Source organism: Aquarana catesbeiana, linkage group LG01 (genome assembly GCF_042186555.1).
Source record: "Aquarana catesbeiana isolate 2022-GZ linkage group LG01, ASM4218655v1, whole genome shotgun sequence".
NCBI classification, from domain to species: Eukaryota; Metazoa; Chordata; class Amphibia; order Anura; family Ranidae; genus Aquarana; species Aquarana catesbeiana.
Genome location: NC_133324.1, coordinates 6,036,314 through 6,059,693, shown reverse-complemented (window position 1 = coordinate 6,059,693; position 23,380 = coordinate 6,036,314). Strand labels below are relative to the sequence as shown.

At 40.8% G+C, this 23,380-nt stretch overlaps 1 protein-coding gene across 1 annotated transcript; it reads right to left on the bottom strand.

Annotated features, from left to right (window-relative positions):
* Nucleotides 1–4,442: 4,442 nt before the first annotated feature.
* On the bottom strand, nt 4,443–10,925 carry LOC141124115 (chymotrypsinogen A-like). Its single transcript, XM_073612196.1, has 7 exons — nt 10,874–10,925; nt 8,911–9,014; nt 7,788–7,867; nt 6,716–6,794; nt 6,347–6,527; nt 5,345–5,478; nt 4,443–4,604 (listed from the first exon to the last, which is right to left on the bottom strand). The coding sequence occupies exons 1-7, from the start codon at nt 10,923–10,925 to the stop codon at nt 4,443–4,445; spliced, it is 792 nt and encodes a 263-aa protein (XP_073468297.1).
* Between the last annotated feature and the right edge of the window lie 12,455 nt (nt 10,926–23,380).

The following is a 23,380-nucleotide window of genomic DNA, read 5'->3' as shown; positions in this document are numbered from 1 at the left end:
CTCCATCATGCTGGAAAAGACATTGTTCCTCACCAAACTGTTCTTGGATGGTTGGGAGAAGTTGCTCTTGGAGAATGTTTTTGTACCATTCTTTATCATAGGCTGTGTTCTTAAGCAAAATTATGAGTGAGCCCCCTCCCTTGGCTGAGAAGCAACCCCACATGTGAATGGCCTCAGGATGCTTTACTGTTGGCATGACACAGGACTGATGGTAGAGCTCAACTTTTCTTCTCCGGACGCCCCAAACAATCAGAAAGGGGGTTCATCAGAGAAAATGGCTTTACCCCAGGACTCAGCAGTCAATTTCCTGTAGCTTTTGCAGAATATCAGTCTGTCCCTGATGTCTTTCCTGGTGAGAAATGGCTTCTTTGCTGCCCTTCTTGACACCGGGTCATCTTCCAAATGTCTTCTCCTCACATTGCGTGTAGATGCACGCCCACCTGCCTGCTGCCATTCCTGAGCAAGCTCTGCACTGGTGGTTCCCCCGATCCCACAGCTGATTCCACTGTAGGAGATGGTCCTAGCGCTTGCTGGATTTTCTTGGGCGCCCTGAAGCCTTCTTCGCAAATGCAGTGGAAATTTTTTTTTTTTATGGGATTGAGTTAATTTTCATAGCAAAGAGAGACTTTGTAATTAATTGCAATTCATCTGATCACTCTTCATAACATTCCAGAGTAGATGCTAATTGCCATCATAAAAACCGAGGCAGCAGACTTTGTGAAAACTAAGACTTGTGTCATTCCCAAAACTTCTGGCCACGGCTGTATGTGGAGATGATACTGATATTATGCCTTAAGGGGGCGATGTACTGTTAAAGTGGCAAATCAATTCCAGTGCGAAGGAGACCCGTGCAGTGCTTTTGTGAGTACATTTCCTTTTGGATTTGAGTGTTTTAGAGCCAATAAAGTGGATGGCGTTTAAAAATACTGCTCTGTTCCCTCCAAATTCTCCAGATCTAAATCCAATGAGGCCTCACCTCCCAGCTTAGAAGACCTAAAGGATCTGCGACTGATGGCTTGGTGCCAGATAACACAGCGTTCCTTCAGAGGTCTACTGGAGCCCAAGCCTGGGCGGGTCATGGCTGTTATGGTGGCAAAAAGGGGACCTACCCAATATTAGGTGAGGGGTAATAAAGTTATGGCTGATTTGTATACAGTACATATCTATATCTATATATCTATATATATATATCTATATCTATATAGATATAGATATATCTATATCTATATCTATATAGATATAGATATATATCTATATCTATATAGATATAGATATAGATATAGATATAGATATATATATATATATATATATTTTATATATATATATCTATATATATATATATATATATAGATATATATATATATATATATATCTATATATATATATATATATAGATATATATATAGATATATATTGTATCTATGTGTTTGTATGATTATGGATGTATAAATGTACTAGAGGTTTTTTTCTAAGCTATTTTGATATGATTCCGTTGTAGTATATCAGGGGATTTATTTTGGACCCACTGCCTGGTGCTGTATGTCCTTTTTTCCCCAGTGCCCCCCCCCCCCCCCACAGAACAGATGGCCCCACTTTATTTTCTTGCTCCCTAACCTCGACTTCTGCACATCCTCCATGTATGAACAGTTTATTAGTTCTATGTCTTCTGGGGGGGGGGGGGGGGTTTGGTATTTTATTTATTTGCAACATGTTTCTTTATTTTTATACATCGATTTTAGATGATGTGATTTTCAGATACGGTATACATCCAGATTGGGTGTCACAATTAAAAAAATGTACCAATGTGCATTAAACAACAGACCCTCATGAAGAAGATGCTCAGCGGCGAAACGCGTCAAGCTCAAATGCTAAAATCAAGAGTGACATCATTCTGGAATACAATTTGACACTTTTTTTATGTTAATGCATTTTTCTTTAAGAAATAATAAGATGAGATGTGGTTTTAACTTTATAAAAAAAAACTTTAACGTTTTTTCGGGAGCAGTGATTTTTTTTTAATGCTTAAAGTGAAACAATAAAAATGAAATATTCCTTTAAATATTGTGCCTGGGGGGTGTCTATAGTATGCCTGTAAAGTGGCGCATTTTTCCCGTGTTTAGAACAATACCGCAGCAAAATTACTTTCCTAAAGGAAAAATTGTCATTTAAAACTGATCGCAGCTGTAATGAATTGTCGGGTCTCGGCAATATAGATAAAACTCATTGAAAAAAAGAGCATGGGATCCCCCCCAGTCCATTACCAGGCCCTTTGGGGGTCCTCCTAAAATCCATACCAGGCCCTTCAGGTCTGATATGGAAATTAAGGGGAACCCTGTGCCAAAATTAAAAAAAAATGGCATAGGAGTCCCCCCAAAATCCATACCAGACCCTTATGCATGCACGCAACCTGGCAGGCCGCAGGGGGGGGACGAGAGAGCGGACCCCCTCCTAAACCGTACCAGGCCACATGCCCTCAACATTGGGAGGGTGCTTTGGGGTAGCCCCCCAAAGCACCTTGTCCCCATGTTGATGGGGACAAGGGCCTCATCCCCACAACCTTTTCCCGGTGGTTGTGGGGGTCTGCGGGCAGGGAGGGCTTATCGGAATCTGGAAGCCCCCTTTAACAAGGAGACCCCCAGATCCCAGCCTCCCCCTGTGTGAAATAACAGGGTACAAATGTACCCATACCATTTCACAAAAAAGTGTACAAATGTTTAAAAAAAACAAGACACAGCTTGGGACAAGTCCTTTATTAAAAAATAAAAAAATTAAAATGTCCCACGATGTCCATTCTTCTTCTTATATCGCTCCGCCGACGGACCGAAAAATAAAAATAAAATCCGCCACGATCGGCCTCCATGGGAGGCTCCCGCTGTGTGACGCTTCATCGCCTTTGACAGTTCTTATATAACTGAGGGCAGGGCCACCCGGTGACATACCCAGGTGACTCCGCCCCCTCTGATGCCATGGGGAAGCCATAGGGAAAGTCCCCTTGGCGTCAGAGGGGGCGGGGTTACCCAGGTACATTACCGGGTGGCCCCACTCTCAGTTATATAAGAACTTCAAAGGCGATGAAGCGTCACATGGCTGAAGCCTCCCATGGAGGCGGATTGTCACAGATTTTTTTTTTCTTTTTCGGTCCATTGGCAGGCGATATAAGAAGATGAATGGACATCGTGGGACATTTTTATTTTTTAATTTTTTATTTTTTTAATAAAGGACTTGTCCCTAAGCAGTGTCATGTCATTTTTACCATTTTAACATTTTTTTTGTGAAATGGTAGGGGTACATTTGTACCCCGTTACCATTTCACACAGGGGGGTGGCTGGGATCTCGAAGGTCCCCTTGTTAAAGGGGGCTTCCAGATTCCGATAAGCCCCCTGCCCGCAGACCCCCACAACCACCAGGCAAAGGTTGTGGGGATGAGGCCCTTGTCCCCATTAACATGGGGACAAGGTGCTTTGGGGGGTTGCCCTATGTTGAGTGCATGTGGCCTGGTATGGTTCAGGAGGGGGGTGCTCTCTCATCCCCCCCTCTTTTCCTGCGGCCTGCCAGGTTGCGTGCTCGGATAAGGGTCTGGTATGGATCTTGGGGGGGACCCCTACGCCATTTTTTTTTTAATTTTGGGGCAGGGTTCTCCTTAAAATCCATACCAGACCCTTCAGGTCTGGTATGGATTTTGGGGGGACCCTTACGCCATTTAAAAAAAAAATTGTTGCAGGGTTCCCCTTAATTTTCATATCAGACCCGAATGGCCTGGTATGGATTTTGGGGGGCCCCCACACAATTTTTTTTATACATTTTTGTTCGGGGTTCCCCTTAATATTTATACCAGACTCAAAGGGCCTGGTAATGGACTGGGGGGGATCCCATGCTCTTTTTTTCAATGAGTTTTATCTATATTGCCGAGACCCGACAATTCATTACAGCTGCGATCAGTTTTAAATGACAATTTTTCCTTTAGAAATTTCATTTTGCTGCGGTATTGTTCTAAACACGGGGAAAATGCGCCACTTTACAGGCATACTATAGACACCCCCCCAGGCACGATATTCAAAGGAATATTTAATTTTTATTGTTTCACTTTAAGCATTAAAAAAATCACTGCTCCCAAAAAAAATGGACGTTTTAAAAAAAAATGTTTGCATTGATACATGTCCCCTGGGGCAGGACCCAGGTCCCCAAACACTTTTTATGACAATAACTTGCATATTAGCCTTTAAAATTAACACTTTTGATTTTTCATGTTAGTGGCTTTCGAATTTACCCCGAACACCGCATATTGTTCGCTGAACATCCGAACAACCAAAGTTCGGCCCGAATTTATGCTCGGGCCGAACCGTTCGCCCATCCCTAGTGAACACATTTAGGCAAAGGAATCCAAAACAAAATAGTTATTACAAAGTTATTTTATTGAGTACCATGAATGGATTAAAGGTTATTTAGTTAGCCGCAAGAGTCTGGTCCACCCAGGATCTGAGGGCGGTGACGCGGGCGTAGACGGCTGGGGTGGATGTAGAGCAGGAGGAGCTGCCCCAGGACACAATACCGGCCAGGGTCCAGGCTCCGTTCCTCTGGCACACAAGAGGTCCACCAGAGTCACCCTGAAAAAGAAAAGAAGAGACGTCACAGGAGAACTCCCACACAATGAATATTTCACCTTAAAAAAGGTTCTGTTGGTCTGAGCTGTGTGCCCCCTACTGTAGGGCCCACCCATGAAGAATATTGATCTACTTACAGCTATGGTACAGAATTAATGATTTAAACCAGCCAGTGATTACCAGCCCTGGGATCATATATGGAAGCAGAAAAAAGGGTGATGTTTCCGACTGGAGACCTCAGAAGTTCAGAGAATGTACTAGGCTTTGCTGCATGAAGAGTAACAGAAATGTATCCTTGATTTTACTATGATTTTTGTTTTTAAGCAGTTTAGAACTTTGTAAATTTGATACAACACTAAATTTTTATAGAGCAAGAAGTTCCTAAATGGACCTTTTCTGTGCCTGGAGAGTCTCTGGATCCTGAATTCTATATATACATATGGCACCGATCTATGCCCCACCCTACAGAGCTAAGCTCCACCCCCATCATTTAATAGTCCCGTGCTAGGTCCTTAGATGGAAGTAGTTTCTCTAGATGTAAAAAGAAAACATAATTGGACAAAACCTATTATACATTCTTATTAACGCCTCTGGCAGGTTTCCTTTAGCAATAATGTACACTGGTTTGTAGAAACACCAGCCCGATCCTTCGAGGAGCCGAACCACATGGGCTTGGGATCCCTTAGCCATGGATTCTGGTTCCCTAGCCGAGGAACGGTAGCTAGTAGCAAAAGTCATCGTACCATGCAGGAGGAGACACCGGAGGCACCGGCGCAGATCATGGTGTCCTTGATGTTGGTTCCCCAGTAGCTCTGGCAGTTGGTGGTGGTCAGGAGAGGAAGAGATGCCTGCTGAAGCCTGGATGGGGTGACTTGAACTACAAGTGAGAAAAGGGAGAATGAAAAAAATTATGAAAAATGTGCAACAACCTTATCATCACAGCGGTTCTATGTGGAACTTTGAGTCCCCAACAACTTCCCAACAAAATCACATCTAACGTCTATGATGGCTCAGCCTTATTCATTCACTGCACTCTAGAGGAGCACAGTATGCTTGTTACTGGGCTTATTCCTATACAAAAAGGTCAAAATGTGTGAAGTCTACAACAAACAAGCCATCACATTATAGACACTCCACATTATGTAAAATGTCCTAACAATGTGCCGAAAAAAAAACAAAAGCCTGAAATGAAAGATATTATACAGTTGTCACATGACCACAAAGCTTCCTACCCAGAGTCCTTCTGCTGGGTGGGTTGGGATTACAGCTGAAAGATCCACCCATTGACTTGAATAGGCTGTGATTGGCTACTGATCGTCCAATCCCCTGCTCACACACAAATTGCAGCTGATTTGACGGCACATGACTTCTACCTGGAGACACTGCCAATCAAGCCTGAGCAGGGTTGGGCAGGGGGTGTGTCATTCTGTGATGTCACAAGCTAATTACTGAACTACAGGCACACTGTGCCATGTTTAACATGGTCAGTACGGAACAGGAGGCCCTTGAATCGGTAGAAGATTGGCACGATCACCAGGTATTTATAGGGCATGGATGGCTTCTGTATAAAAATAAATAAAAATGTCTACTAAAGGATACAAATAGTGTAGTTATTTAGCTTTACATACACTTTAAAATCTCATCTTTGTTTTTTTGGGGCAATTTTGGGTGCAGTATACAACATTCATCTCAAACGCACAAATTGATTATGTTTTTTTTTTTGGCAGAATATCTAATTCCCTTACCGGCAGCACTGGTGTATCCCCATCCGGTGGTGACACATCTTTCTCCTCCATTGAAGACATCAACGGTGGCAGCAAGACACACGGGGGAAATGCGGCTGGTGTAGGTGGCGGGAGTGGCCAACTTGATCAGGGTGATGTCATTGATGATGGTCTGAGAATTGTAATTGGGGTGTCTGAAGGCCTGAGAAAAATTATGTTAGAATGAAATTCCTGGAAATGTAGGTGAATCCAACCTTCGTACAAAGAACCTGTAGATTTTCAATTTTATCCAATAGAGTAGATGATTGATGTCTAACGTTTTAGAAAAAGACAAACAGAGCAGTTACTGTCTATGGCTGATTATCTCTCTATATTGAAAAAAAAACTTACTCTGCCGACAGCAATTCTCTGGGTGGCCTCAGTCGTCAGGGATCGGTCATATGCACCCAGGACCACAGTGTGGGCAGTTCTGGATGGAAGAGAAAAATGGTCATTAGTTGCCATAAGGCTGATTTGATAATTCAGATGTCACCTCTAATATTTAATCTCAGAATTTTTCACAGACCAGAACATTTCCCAGCACTTTCTAGGTTTATAACTGAAAATCAACAAGGCTGTAGACATAGACTGCGGACACATTTAAAGAAATATTACACACCCATGTCCAAAGTTAACATTGCCTTTTTTTGGACAAAAGGGTCATAATTTTCTTAATTAAGTCCCAGCACCATTACCTGTCTAGTTATCCTGTCCCATTACCCAAAAAGCACAACTCTATAGAAGCCATGGTATACATGTGTTGGACTGGCATGAATAAACAGTTGGATAAATGGTTCTATATTTAGGAGGTATCTGGTTTATAAACCAGAGGCTCTGGATGGATATTTGGGTAAATGGTTCTATATTTAGGAGGTATCTGGTCTATAAACCAGAGTCTCTGGATGGACAGTTGGATAAATGGTTCTATATTTAGGATGTATCTGGTCCTATAAACCAGAGGCTCTGGATGGACAGTTGGATAAATGGCTCTATATTTAGGATGTATCTGTCCTATAAACCAGAGGCTCTGGATGGACAGTTGGATAAATGGCTCTATATTTAGGATGTATCTGTCCTATAAACCAGAGGCTCTGGATGGACAGTTGGATAAATGGCTCTATATTTAAGATGTATTTGGTCTATAAACCAGACGTTCTGGTTGGACAGTTGGATAAATGGCTCTATATTTAGGATGTATCTGGTCTATAAACCAGAGGGTCTGGATGGACAGTTGGATAAATGGCTCTATATTTAGGATGTATCTGGTTTATAAACCAGAGGGTCTGGATGGACAGTTGGATACATTGTACTATATTTAGGATGTATCTGGTGTATAAACCAGAGGCTCTGGATGGACAGATTACCAGTGAAACATTGCAGTGAACGCTAACTTTGCAGTAGAATGTTATCATATAAGACTCACGTGACTCCGCAGTGGGCAGCAGTGACAACCCAGAGATTGTTGATCAGAGAACCACCACAGAAGTGGGATCTAGAGCTGGTCTGTAGAGTAAGAAGAATCGTCAGATCATTGCTTTATTTACAGATCATTTTACTTATTCTATGAAACTCCTCTTTCCCATATACATTACATGAATGCTATCTTGGAATTATGTTAGGCTTACAATAAAGAAACATAGTCAGGGTCATGACATATTACATATATTATGTCATGGGCCTTGGCTGGCTATAGGGTGTTCAAAAAAGTCTAGCTTAACTAATAGGATCTGTGAGTGGCTTTAAGCTTGTTGGGAAGCTTAGCTTCACTTTTCCCTGTTTTATGGCTTATTTCAGACTTGAAGACCACAACACAATGTAACACAGCTGCACGTTGCATGTAAAGCATGAGCACTATAGGTGATGGCACAAGTCAGATTTACCACCTTTTAAAAATTGTTGGACTTTTTTTTATTAGCTAAAATGTGTCTGTGGGTATTTATGAGCTGCTATGGCATTCTTAGCCTTCATATTACCCCTCAGCAAGGCTTTTTTTTAATCCTGATTGATGCAGTAAATGTAACACACCTACACATAGCAGGCAGAAGGTGGAAAACTTGCATAGATTATTGCTCTGTGTATGGATATAACATGCTGTGCCTGTTCAAAGATTCCTGCATGCTGCAGTTTAAGTGTATTTTAAAGGGTGCGGTAATGGGCTCCTACCTGGTCCACCTGCACCTGATAATTGCATCAAAACCCATCAGTAAGTCCTGTTTTAAACTTGAGTAGGGCAGTTCATTTAATGTGCCTACACAGATTGAAAACTGGTATGTATATGTATGTCTCTGCTCTGTGCTTGGATGTACTATGTTATTTTATAGGGTGCAGTAATGGGCTCCCACCAGGTCCACCATATCATTGCATTACAAATCGCACATTACAAACCCTTGACCATTTGACTTTCTGAAATCTCTCTAGTTTCTCTGAAATATACGGTGTTAGAGAAGAGTAACAAGGAAGATGGGCAAAACTCTCTCAAGTTCCTCTCTCACATTGTAATATAATGTTCAGGACCAGAATAAGAAGGAATAAATGTTTGGTCGTACCTGCAGAGACACCTGCCAGGGCCAAGATCCAGAGACAGCATTCTCACCATTCACAATCCTAGCATAGCCGGAGATAATGGGCTTGATTGCGGGAACACCGCAGCCTGGGGAAAACATCAATATTAACTGTTAGTAAATTTATACTGACACAATGTCATATTCCAATATATTTATACTTATAGATGATGTTATTAATTTGGATTTTTACTTTTTTTATTACTTTTAGCTCTATAACCCTACAACCCAAAAATCTCACAAATTCCATACCTTCTTTAGTTTCATATAAAGTAAAAATGAACTCCCCTCACGGTTTATTGTTTGCTTCCCATGTCCTGTTGGGGAGAATTCTCTATGCTTTTGGTTCTAGAGATTTAACATGAAGTGACTAAGAGGATTTAAGAGGAAATCACTAAAAAGCGAAGGGAATTGCCCTATTAGAAAGTTGTCTTCGAAGAAGAGGTCTCCATTGAAAGGTTTACCCTCGACCCTTGTTCTGGTGACAACTGATAGATTTCCCATCTCCATCGGTCTTGGTGACAATGGAAAGGGAGAATCTCCCCAATGGGGACACAGATGTTGCAATTTTTATGTCAAATGGTATTTTTTTCAAATGCAATTTTTTTAGGAAAAGATACACTTTATTGAATTTCAGTGCACAAAAACACAATATAATACCCAATTGCTTGGTAAAATATAAAAGATGATGTTACACCGAGTAAATAGATACCTAACATGTCATGCTTTAAAATTGCACACGCTCGTGGAATGGCGACAACTTACAGTACTTAAAAATCTCCATAGGCGACTCTTACCAGTTTAGAGTTGCACAGGAAGTCTGGTGTTAGAATTAGTGCTCTGGCTATAACTTTTGCGGTGATACCTCACATGTGTGGTGCGAACACCATTTGCATCAAGCAAAATCCCGAGATCAGATGCTTTCAAGAGCCAGTAACAGCTTGTTCACATTGGACCGAAGCCAGAAGTGACAAAATACTTGTAGCTTCCGGTTTCTTAGATTAGTGGTCTTCAAACTGTGGCCTGTGGGCCAGATGCAGCCCTTTGCTTGCCTTTATCCGGCCCTTGGGGCACATTTCCTCCCTTTGATACAAGGCACTTTTCCTCCCACTGACACCTACAATGATGCACTATTACTTCCACTGACACCAACACTGGGGCATCATTTCTCCAATGGAACACTATTCTTCCCAATGACTCCAACAATAGGGCAGTATTCCTTCCCACTGACATCAAGGATGAGGCACAATTCCTCCTACTGAACCCAACCATAGGGCGTTATTCCTCCCACTGCCGCCAACCATGGGACACTATTCCGCCCACTGACATCAAAGAAGGGGCACTATTTCTCCTAATGATGTCAAAGAAGGGACACTTTTCCTTCCATTGATACCAAAAATGAGACACTATTCAATTCCATGATACCAATGATGGGGCACTATTCCTCCTCTAAGATCAATGATGGGGGCATATTTCTCCTCCCACCATCACTAGGGTATTTTCTACTCCCACTTACCACAGTCTAGCCCCCATAAAGTCTGAAGGACAGTAAACTAGCCCTTTCTTTAGAAAGTTTGGAGACCCCCATCTTAGACCATAGAGATGATAGGGGAAGTTCTAGACCTTGGTTATCTAAATGGTAAGCCATTGGACGGGAAAGCCTGGGAAGGTGGCTGAAGTCTGATTTGGGGGAGACCCCTTATTTTACCAAAAGAACAGCTGATGGTTGACTGAGCTAGTGAGTCAACCAACAGTAAGTGAATTTAAACGTGGTTGGGACAAATTCGATGTATACTAAAAGGGTAAAAAAAAAATTAAAAATAAAAAAATAAAAAGGGATAGATTTGATGGAGCTGGTCATTTTGGACTGGTCATGTCACTTGGTATTTTCCTGCCATCACTACCCTAAAACACAAGACAAATATACAGAAAGAATGTCAATACTCACCATAAGCTCCACTAAGGAGGGCTAGGCAGGAAAGGAACCACAGCATTGCCATTTTGCTACGAATCAAGTTCGGCAAAGAATGGACAGGATTGTCTGGCTTATATACACCCAATCCACCAATCAGGTGAGAGCTCGTCTGCGATAAGGACAATTTTAGCTCCTTACATCAGGTCACCTTGATCAAACTATACTATTTTTCCTTACTTTGGCCTTGAGATGTAAGGTAAAAGGTTTCAGAGGAGCCACCATTTGGCAAGGCTCCCACGGAATATTCATTTAATGCTATGTGAAATTATTCATTCAGCATATTGATAGGTCATTTCTTATACATTACAAAAAAAAAAGTTTTAAAAGGGAATTACAAAATGTATATTTTAGATTACAAAAAAAATAAGAACCTCCTTTCTGGAGCTGTGTTTTTTTAATTTTATGAATTCAAGACTAGAGTTGGGCAAATTGTTTGGGCAGAGCAAAACACCGGCAAATACCCGAATTTGCAGGGTGCTCAGTGGGATGTTTGCTGCACAGTGCATTCTAAGCTCTGATTGGGCAAGGCTTTCCCCAATCAGGGCACAGTGACTAGCTGGTAGTTAAGAGTGGGGCCAGAAACCCGGCTGCCGCATCCCTAACATCGGATGAGTAATCAGCTGTCAACGGGCTTCCCCGCTGACAGCTGAATGAAAGAAAATCATTGCCTGCAATTGAAAAATAAATGAAAAAAGCAGTGGGGGCCCTTCGGGTCTAGTATGGATTTAGGAATACCCCACGCCAATTTTTTTTTAAAAAGGGATGGGGTCCCCTCCAACATCAATATCAGACCCTTCCATGCAGCCTGGCAGGCCAGGAAAGGGGGGATGAGCAAGTGCCCCCTCCCCTTCTGAACCATACCAGGCCACATGCCCTCAACATGGAAGGGTGCTTTGGGGGAGGGTTGCTCCCCCAAAGCACTTTGTCCCTATGTTGATGAGGACAAGGGCCTCTTCCCCACAACCCTGGGTGGTGGTTGTGGGGGTCTGCGGGTGGGGGGCATATCAGAATGTGGAAGCCCTCTTTAACAAGGGGGCCCCCAGATCCCACTTCCTGTGTGAATGAGTAGGGGTACATTGTACCCCTACTCATTCACTCAAAAAAGTGTAAAAAATAAATTAAAAAACTACACGGGTTTTTGACAAGTCCTTTATTTAAAAAATTTAAAAATACATGTCCCCCGATGTAGATTCATTGTCATTCATGAAGCTTGCCACACTCCCAGACCAGAGTTGACAGTTCCTAAATAGATAAAGGGCAAGGTCACCTGGTGATGTCAGCCGGTGGCCCTGCCCCTTTGTGATGTCACTGACCCGTGCATGCTGGGTCAGTGACATCATAGGTTGATCCCGCACCTTACCCATTTAAGAACTGTTACCCGATGGGCGTCATGATTGACGATGGATCTACATCGGGGGACATTGTTTTTTTTTATGTTTTTTTTTTAATAAAGGACTTGACAAAAACCCATGTAGTGTTTTTATTTATTTTAGGGGGGGCCACAAGGAAGAGGGAGGGATCTGGGGGCCCTCTTATTGAGGGCATGTGGCCTGGTATGGTTCAGGAGGAGGGGTAAACTCGCTCACCCCCCTTTTCTGGCCTGCCAGGCTGCATGCTCGGATAAGGATCTGGTATGGATTTTGGGGGGGACCCCATACTGTTTTTTTTTTTTACACTTTGGCCTGGAGTTCCCTTTAAAATCCATACCAGACCTAAAGGGGGGGGGGGGGGGCACATAATTTTTTTTATTTTTTTTACTATTTCTTAATTTTAGATACTATGAATGCAGACCAGGCAACGTTTTTCCAATCTTCTATTGTCCAATTTTGGTGAGCCTGTGCCAATTGTAGCCTCAGTTTCCTGTTCTTAGCTGACAGGAGTGCCACCCGGTGTGGTCTTCTGCTGCTGTAGTCCATCTGCTTCAAGGTTGGATGTGTTGTGCGTTCAGTGATGGTATTCTGCCTACCTTGGGTGTAACGAGTGGTTATTTGAGTTACTGTTGTCTTTCTATCATCTGGAACCAGTCCGCCCATTCTGCTCTGACCTCTGACATCAACAAGGCATTTTCCTTCACACAACCGCCGCTCACTGGATATTTTCTCTTTTTCCCACCATTATCTGTAAACCCGAGAGATGGTTGTGTGTGAAAATCCCAGAAATACTTAGACCAGCCCGTCTGCCACCAACATCCATGTTGTTATATTACATTATTTAAGATCAGTTTTTATATAATAAGTAAAGTTTAATATTTCAGTGTATTTGGTTATAGTTTTAATTGAGCATAGAAAGATACTGTATGTGAATTTGCTTCTCGTCTAATATATGACGCCTTAAAACAATTTAAATATAAAGGAATATTGTGGGTGAAGGAGCTCTTCTAATCGCTTTTCCAGCAGGATTGCCCATTCCAAAAATGGAGGCGGTATATTACATGCCATTTTTAACATGGTGGGGGAACCATGGCTAGACTAGTTGGCTATTTGGTTTCTAACGTCCATGTTAAAATACAGTAGCTGATAAATTGCTAGGGAATAGAAGAAATGAGGTCTGATATAATATAGTCCCCAGACCTTATTACCCCTTGTTTATGCAGCATGGAAGGCGGCATCCCCATAAAAATACTGTATTAGGTACCAGAGTAGTAATACATAAAAGATCACTGTTCTAGCTTAAGCTTTCCCACTTTTAAGATGGCCAACACAGCCACAGACCCCTACCTAGGTATGGCGGTGGTACTATGATTACATAGGAAACAATCAGTAGCAATATATATAGAGGAGCCAAAAGTCATAGCTCCTATTTCCCCATGATTAAGACACAAGGGGCTTGGCGAAACACATCGGGCGGAGCTAAGTTGGAAGTTGTTTCTGCTGTACAGCCATGGCCAAAAAAATTGAGAATATTAATTTTCACAAAGTCTGCTGCCTCAGTGTTTTTTGCTCTTTTTGTCAGATGTTACTATGGTATACTGAAGTATAAATACAAGCATTTCACAAGTCTCAAAGGCTTTTCTTGACAGTTACTTAAGTTTATGCAAAGAGTCAATATTTGCAGTGTTGGCCCTTCTTTTTCAAGACCTTTGCAATTCCCCCTGGCATGCTGTCAATCAACTTCTGGGCTGATGGCCACCCCCATTCTTGCATAATCAATGCTTGGAGGAGTTTGTCAGAATTTGTCGGGGGGTTTTGTTCACCCGCCTCTTGAGGATTGACCACAAGTTCTCAATGGGATTAAGGTCTGGGGTTTCCTTGGCCATGGACCCAAAATGTTGATGTTTTGTTTCCCAAGCCACCTAGTTATCACTTTTGCCTTATGGCAAGGTGTTCCATCATGCTAGAAAAGACATTGTTCCTCACCAAACCGTTCTTGGATGGTTGGGAGAAGTTACTCTTATAGGATGTTTTTGTACCATTCTTTATTCATGGCAGTGTTCTTAGGCAAAATTTATGAGTGAGACCACTCCCTTGGCTGAGAAGCAACCCCACATGTGAATGGCCTCAGGATGTTTTACTGTTGACATGACACAGGACTGATGGTAGCACTCAACTTTTTGTCTCCGGGAAAGGTTTTTTTCCAGATGCCCCAGACAATCAGAAAGGGGATTCATCAGAGAAAATTACTTTACCCCAGTACTAAGCAGTCCAATCTCTGTACCTTTTGCAGAATATCAGTCTGTCCCTGATGTGTTTCCTGGAGATAAATGGCTTATTTGCTGCCCTTCTTGACACCAGGCCATTCTCCAAAAGTCTTCTCCTCACATTGCGTGTACATGCACTCCCACCTGCCTGCTGCCATTCCTGAGCAAGCTTTGCACTGGTGGTGCCCCGATCCCACAGCTGATTCCACTGTAGGAGACGGCCCTGGCGCTTGCTGGATTTTCTTGGGCACCGGAAGCCTTCTTCGCAAATGCAGTGGAAATGTATTTTTATGGGATTAAGCTCATTTTCATAGCAGGAACTTTGCAATTAATTGCAATTCATCTGATCACTCTTCATAACATTCTGAAGGATATGGAAATTTCCATCATAAAAACTGAGGCAGAAGACTTTGTGAAAATTTAAGACTTGTGTCATTCTCAAAACTTTTGGCCACAGCTGTATGTGGAGATGATGCTAATATTATGCCTTAAGGGGGCGATGTACTGTTAAAGTGGCAAATCAATTCCAGTTCAAAGGAAACATGTGCACTGCTTTTGTGAGTACATTTCCTTTTGGATTTGAGTGTTTTAGAGCCAATAAAGTGGATGGCGTTTAAAAATACTGCTCTGTCGACTTGGCCTCCAAATTCTCCAGATCTCGGATCTGCTACTGATGGCTTGGTTGGCTTGGTGCCAGATACCACAGCTTTCCTTCAGAGGTCTAGTGAAGCCCAATTCTGGACAGGTCATGGCTGTTATGGTGGCAAAAGGGGGACCTACCCAATATTAGGTGAGGGGTAATAAAGTTATGGCTATTTGGTATACAGTGTATATATATATATATATATATATATATATATATATATATATATATATATATATATATATATATATATATATATATACTGTATCTATGTGTTTGTTTGTATGAATATGAAGGTATATATGTACTAGAGGTTTTTTTCTAAGCTATTTTGATATGTTTTGGTTGTAGTATATTAGGGGATTTATTTTGGACCCACTGCCTGGTGTTTGTACAGAAGAATATTCCTGCGCTATCAGATATGGAGTTGGCTAAAAGTGGAACAGCTGCACGCACCTATTAGGTGTCACTTGGCCTAAATGAATGTTGTATAGATGGATGGTGCCGCGCTAATCCTATTATATGAGCTTCTAATTAATAAATTAAGTAAAGAAACCGGCCTGGAGGGCCACTGATGTATAAAAACAAGTGTTATATCCCACTGTGCAAACTAAAAAATACAAATAAAAATAAATATGTGGATGTGGGTAATAAATAAACAGCCTAATTAATAAATAAATAACCACCGTGACTAGCCATAAATATGACTGTTCTAAAAAACAGTGAAATAAATACTGAAATTACATAATCATCAATCATAAATCAGCAAAGTGCATAGTGCCAACACTGTGCAACCTAGATATCTGAACTAAATGATGTGAAACAACAAGTTTTCCATAAAGTGCAAACGTGCAGACAAATGTAAAAATAATGTGCAAATGATAACTCCAAAAATAAACGGTAATTAAATGTCCTAATAGATTAAAAATGAAAAACGAGGGAGAATCACACAAAAAAAACGTCCATAGTCTTAAATATAATCTTGTGACATAAGGTGCTGACATGCGCATGTAGCAGTTAAAGTGCCTGGTGATTCAAAATTCCATGCAGCTTCGTGTGTAAACACTCCAGTGAGCAGTGGCCCCTTACCTCATAGGAATGGGGCAACAGCATATGACCAAACTGGTTCTTTAGTTTTTTTCCACCTAGCGGCTCCTACGTGTTCCTCACCGTCCTGGGGTGGGATTCCCTCAGGTATGGTCCAGGAGATGTTTAAAAACAGGAATAAAGGAACCCAATAGTGTAACTCCGTTTTACAAGGTAACAACGTTTATTAGGCAGAAAACAGCAGGTACTCACATTTAAAATGAACGGTAAGGTATTTGTATCCGACGAGCGGCGAGCTCGTAGCTTTCTTTCAGTGTATCCAGCCTATCCAGTCCCTACGCGTGACGTCACACCACACGTGACTTCTTCAGGGGATAAGTATAGGCTGTAATAGTGTCCTTAAATAGTATAGTATTGGCCGGCAATGGGCGGCCATTTTCCCGAAGTTCTATGTATTTGAGTTACGGCGGCCATTTTCCTAGAGTTTTTTCGATCTAATTCAACTCAGGGTGTATGTCAGCTGATGAGTAATGGCCAATAAGGGCTGTCAGCTGGTTCGATACCTCTTGTACTGTCAGCAAAGGAGGACATCATTGTTTCCAATGATGGAAACCCAGCGGGCAGAGAGAACGAATTATTTTTAGGGAAATAATTGCCTATAGGATGTTAATGATGGTATTGTGTCTTGCAAGAACGCAGGACAAAGTAAATTTATACTACATAATTTGTAGACTGATCAAACGAAGGGGAAGGGGGGCAGCAGACACTGAGGGAATGCTAACCGTGCAAGAACAATGAATCTACATACATACAAACATTTTCAACCATAGTGGATACATGTATATGAGAATTAAATTAGCATATAGTAAATAAAATTAAAATGTACTAATAACATCAGCCTATCGTTTATAAGTAGGGGAATAAAAAAAGAGTATTATATTTATTGGTTAAAAGAATAAAAAATATTTAAGGATAAAAGTTATTTTAATTATATTCCCTGAAAACTAGTATATTGTTTCCGCTGCTAGCTGCAAGTATAACCTTGCCTAGATATGCAGGCTTCCCTAATATAAGGGGCAAGTAGATGAATCAGTGTATATAAAAATATATATAAGAATATATATAAATGATTTATTATATATATAAAAAATCCTTTCTCAGATAAAAACATGGGGGATCGGTGGTCTAGGATCTCTTTTGGGTTATTCTAAAGCCATATTGAAAACACTAAAATAATTTTAACAGATTATTTTAAATAATTTTAAAATGTTTTAAAATATTCTAAAAATCACTCAGGAAACAGTTTAGATCAAACTCGATGTTTAAGCCGCGGGGCCAAAAAGTGTCCAAGGTATAGATCCACTTGGATTCCAGCTTGCTTAAGGTTCTTACTTTATGGCCTCCCCGCCAGTGTTTTGTATATGGGGTAATGCCCCAAAATTTCAGGTTAGTGGGGTCTCTGTTGTGACAAGTAAGAAAGTGCTTAGATACACAGTGCTTGTCATAGCCGTTGATGATGTTTTTGACGTGCTCCTTGATACGGACTCTGAGAGGTCTTTTGGTGCGCCCTACGTACTGAAGGCCGCAGCTACATTCGAGCACATATACTGCCCCTTCTGTGTTACAGCAAACAAAGTCTTTGATTGCGTGGTTTTCTCCTGTGCTGGTTGCCGTAAAGCTAAAAACTTTCTTATTGGGGCGTTTGGTCCTGAGACATGCAAAACACCTCTTGCATGGGAAAAAAACGTTTCCGGAGAAGAAGGTAAAAGGTTTCTTGGGTGGGTCCACAACGTTTTTCACTAATATGTCTCTAATTGTTGGGGCTTTCTTGTATACAAATTTTGGGTTCTCAGGGAGAATATCCTGTAATTGTCTATCTGCCCGCAGGATGTGCCAATGGCGCTTTATTATCTTTTCTATTTTTCTATATTGTACGTTAAAATCTAAGATAAGGGGTATTCCTTCCATTGTTTTTTCTTGTTGGGTAGTTTTTTCTTTAATCAATTGGTTCCGGTCTAATTTAGCCACTTCATCTATTTTTGTCTTAATAAATTTTCCGTCATAGCCTCAAACTCAGAATGAACCACTTAGGCCAGTTACGGAAACTAGAAATCATCAAGACCCAAGAGAAGAAACTGGAATTGAGACCCCCAGACAGAGAGATGATAGAAGAAACTATGAATATCAGAATTACACGCCCTATCGAAATGAAACAAGGCCTCAACAAAATAATCGGACACCACGAAATGGAGGTAGAAAACCATTCTATGGGAGGAACTTCAGAAAACCTCATAATCGAAACTATTGGCATAGACCGCCATATGAAGAGCGTGATTATAGAGGCCCACCTTATGAATATAGAGACCAAAGAAGACCTATGCAAAATTATAGAGAAAACAGAGAGGTGGAATATTATAGACCAAGAGATAGAAGCCCCATGCAAGATTATAGATATGATGATAGAAGAGGACCAGCCTATAGGGATTATGGGCCGGAGATACGCAGCCCAATCCCTACCTACAATTATTATGCCCCTTTGGCAAGTAGAGAAGGAGATGAAAGAGCAGCTAGACCCTACCCCCCACCATATGGAGAACAAGACTCTAATAAGCCTTTTTTAGATCGGAGCAGAGAAAATCACCCGGTGAGAAATCCAGAAGAAACACGGGGCTCCAGAAAAAGTCCGGAAAGAGGAGAGGACGAAGATCCGGTAAGAGAAAACAAAAGAAGGAGACAGTAAAAGGAGAGGGGATCTTTAATCTTAGTGGTTTGGAATTGTCACAAGAAGAAGTTGGGGTACTCGACAAAGGGTTGAAGTATGCACCTACAAAAAACCTTAACAAATTCGAGACCTACATAGGTATTCAAAAATTCATACGAAAATTAAACATACAAAAATATATGGTAGGAAACCCCCCAACAACTAGTATTATACAACCACAAGACAATGAGATTTTACATAGCTCACTCAGGAACAGATCAGTTTTTAACCCGCCAGCGAAAGACAATAAGCATATTGATGTTTTTAAGAAAATTGTTTTAGATGAATTGAAAGATGTAAAAATCAAGAAAAAAGAAGAACCGAACTACATGAAGAGTGGGATCCGCAAACTATCCAAAAGGCAAGATATTGTCATCCGGCCAGCTGACAAGGGAGGAGGGATTGTGATACTCTCCAAAGAACAATATCACAATACTATGACCCTAATGCTGGAGGATAGCAACACATACACAAAACTATTAAAAAACCCAGTCTTTGCATGCCGGAAGGCGCTCGAACAAGTGGTCCATCTGGGAGTCAAAAAGACAATATTGAGTAAAAAAGAAGCAAGATTCCTTATACCTGAATCTTGTCGCACGCCAATTATCTATTCCGTCCCCAAACTACACAAACATAAGACTAACCCACCTCCGAGGCCGATAGTGAACGGCATTGAGTCAATAACAGCAAGGATGGGCCAGTATATAGATACTTTCTTGCAGCCGGCGGTTCAGAAAACTAGAGCTTATTTGAAAGATAGCAAAGAAATGCTAAGGGTCATAGATAGCATTCAGGGAGAGAATAAACCATGGATCATGGCCACCGCAGATGTGTCGGCGTTATACACAATTATTCCTCATCATAGGGCCTGTGAAGCAGCCAAATGGGGCCTAAGAAGATATACCGAACTTCCATGTATGCAGCGGAAGTTCCTAATCAAATGTCTAGAATTTAGTCTCAAAAATAATTATTTTTGGTATAACCATTCATATTATCACCAACAAACTGGGGTGGCCATGGGAGCCAGATTTGCCCCAAGCATAGCCGGCCTGTTTATGGCACAGTGGGAAGAGTACAATGTTTTTAGTGAACGCCCAAGCCAACTCGTCATATATAAAAGGTACATTGATGATATTTTTATATTATGGGACGGAGAAGAAGGACACTTAATAGAATTCCTCACGAAACTCAATGACAATGACAGAAATATTAAATTAACTTGGGATATCAGTTCAGAAAAAATTAATTTTTTAGACCTAGAAATTTCGCTTGATAATTTCACTTTTAATACTAAAACGCACTTTAAGGGGGTGGATAGAAACAGCTACCTCCCAACCACAAGCTGCCATCACAAGAACTGGATTTTCAATATCCCAAAAGGACAATTAATGCGCATAAAGAGAAACTGCACAAAAATCGAGACATACTTTGAACAGGCAGAGAAGATGGGCAAGAGATTCACCACAAAAGGCTATGACGGAAAATTTATTAAGACAAAAATAGATGAAGTGGCTAAATTAGACCGGAACCAATTGATTAAAGAAAAAACTACCCAACAAGAAAAAACAATGGAAGGAATACCCCTTATCTTAGATTTTAACGTACAATATAGAAAAATAGAAAAGATAATAAAGCGCCATTGGCACATCCTGCGGGCAGATAGACAATTACAGGATATTCTCCCTGAGAACCCAAAATTTGTATACAAGAAAGCCCCAACAATTAGAGACATATTAGTGAAAAACGTTGTGGACCCACCCAAGAAACCTTTTACCTTCTTCTCCGGAAACGTTTTTTTCCCATGCAAGAGGTGTTTTGCATGTCTCAGGACCAAACGCCCCAATAAGAAAGTTTTTAGCTTTACGGCAACCAGCACAGGAGAAAACCACGCAATCAAAGACTTTGTTTGCTGTAACACAGAAGGGGCAGTATATGTGCTCGAATGTAGCTGCGGCCTTCAGTACGTAGGGCGCACCAAAAGACCTCTCAGAGTCCGTATCAAGGAGCACGTCAAAAACATCATCAACGGCTATGACAAGCACTGTGTATCTAAGCACTTTCTTACTTGTCACAACAGAGACCCCACTAACCTGAAATTTTGGGGCATTACCCCATATACAAAACACTGGCGGGGAGGCCATAAAGTAAGAACCTTAAGCAAGCTGGAATCCAAGTGGATCTATACCTTGGACACTTTTTGGCCCCGCGGCTTAAACATCGAGTTTGATCTAAACTGTTTCCTGAGTGATTTTTAGAATATTTTAAAACATTTTAAAATTATTTAAAATAATCTGTTAAAATTATTTTAGTGTTTTCAATATGGCTTTAGAATAACCCAAAAGAGATCCTAGACCACCGATCCCCCATGTTTTTATCTGAGAAAGGATTTTTTATATATATAATAAATCATTTATATATATTCTTATATATATTTTTATATACACTGATTCATCTACTTGCCCCTTATATTAGGGAAGCCTGCATATCTAGGCAAGGTTATACTTGCAGCTAGCAGCGGAAACAATATACTAGTTTTCAGGGAATATAATTAAAATAACTTTTATCCTTAAATATTTTTTATTCTTTTAACCAATAAATATAATACTCTTTTTTTATTCCCCTACTTATAAACGATAGGCTGATGTTATTAGTACATTTTAATTTTATTTACTATATGCTAATTTAATTCTCATATACATGTATCCACTATGGTTGAAAATGTTTGTATGTATGTAGATTCATTGTTCTTGCACGGTTAGCATTCCCTCAGTGTCTGCTGCCCCCCTTCCCCTTCGTTTGATCAGTCTACAAATTATGTAGTATAAATTTACTTTGTCCTGCGTTCTTGCAAGACACAATACCATCATTAACATCCTATAGGCAATTATTTCCCTAAAAATAATTCGTTCTCTCTGCCCGCTGGGTTTCCATCATTGGAAACAATGATGTCCTCCTTTGCTGACAGTACAAGAGGTATCGAACCAGCTGACAGCCCTTATTGGCCATTACTCATCAGCTGACATACACCCTGAGTTGAATTAGATCGAAAAAACTCTAGGAAAATGGCCGCCGTAACTCAAATACATAGAACTTCGGGAAAATGGCCGCCCATTGCCGGCCAATACTATACTATTTAAGGACACTATTACAGCCTATACTTATCCCCTGAAGAAGTCACGTGTGGTGTGACGTCACGCGTAGGGACTGGATAGGCTGGATACACTGAAAGAAAGCTACGAGCTCGCCGCTCGTCGGATACAAATACCTTACCGTTCATTTTAAATGTGAGTACCTGCTGTTTTCTGCCTAATAAACGTTGTTACCTTGTAAAACGGAGTTACACTATTGGGTTCCTTTATTCCTGTTTTTAAACATCTCCTGGACCATACCTGAGGGAATCCCACCCCAGGACGGTGAGGAACACGTAGGAGCCGCTAGGTGGAAAAAAACTAAAGAACCAGTTTGGTCATATGCTGTTGCCCCATTCCTATGAGGTAAGGGGCCACTGCTCACTGGAGTGTTTACACACGAAGCTGCATGGAATTTTGAATCACCAGGCACTTTAACTGCTACATGCGCATGTCAGCACCTTATGTCACAAGATTATATTTAAGACTATGGACGTTTTTTTTGTGTGATTCTCCCTCGTTTTTCATTTTTAATCTATTAGGACATTTAATTACCGTTTATTTTTGGAGTTATCATTTGCACATTATTTTTACATTTGTCTGCACGTTTGCACTTTATGGAAAACTTGTTGTTTCACATCATTTAGTTCAGATATCTAGGTTGCACAGTGTTGGCACTATGCACTTTGCTGATTTATGATTGATGATTATGTAATTTCAGTATTTATTTCACTGTTTTTTAGAACAGTCATATTTATGGCTAGTCACGGTGGTTATTTATTTATTAATTAGGCTGTTTATTTATTACCCACATCCACATATTTATTTTTATTTGTATTTTTTAGTTTGCACAGTGGGATATAACACTTGTTTTTATACATCAGTGGCCCTCCAGGCCGGTTTCTTTACTTAATTTATTAATTAGAAGCTCATATAATAGGATTAGCGCGGCACCATCCATCTATACAACACTGCCTGGTGTTGTATGTCCTTTTTTCCCCAGTGACCCCCCCCCCCACAGACCAGATGGCCCCACTTTTTTCCATCTTTTTAACAGGAGAACATTTTTATTTTCTTTCTCCCTAACCTCAACTTCTGCACATCCTCAATTTATGGACAGTTTATTTGTTCTGTTTTCTGGGGATTTTTGGTATTTATTTGTAACATGTTTCTTTATTTTTATACATCAATTTTATATGATGTGATTTTCAGATACCGTTATACATCCAGATTGGATGTCACAATTAAACAAATGTATCAGTGT

What these genes read in the sequence shown, in the direction of transcription:
- LOC141124115 (XM_073612196.1), bottom strand. Translation starts at nt 10,925, where the DNA reads ATGGCAATGCTGTGGTTCCTTTCCTGCCTAGCCCTCCTTAGTGGAGCT. An exon ending in GGGATACACCAGTGCTGCCG is followed by an intron (nt 5,479 to 6,346) that starts GTAAGGGAATTA and finishes TCTCACTTGTAG; the next exon opens with TTCAAGTCACCCCATCCAGG. An exon ending in CCGGTGTCTCCTCCTGCATG is followed by an intron (nt 4,605 to 5,344) that starts GTACGATGACTT and finishes TTTCTTTTTCAG; the next exon opens with GGTGACTCTGGTGGACCTCT.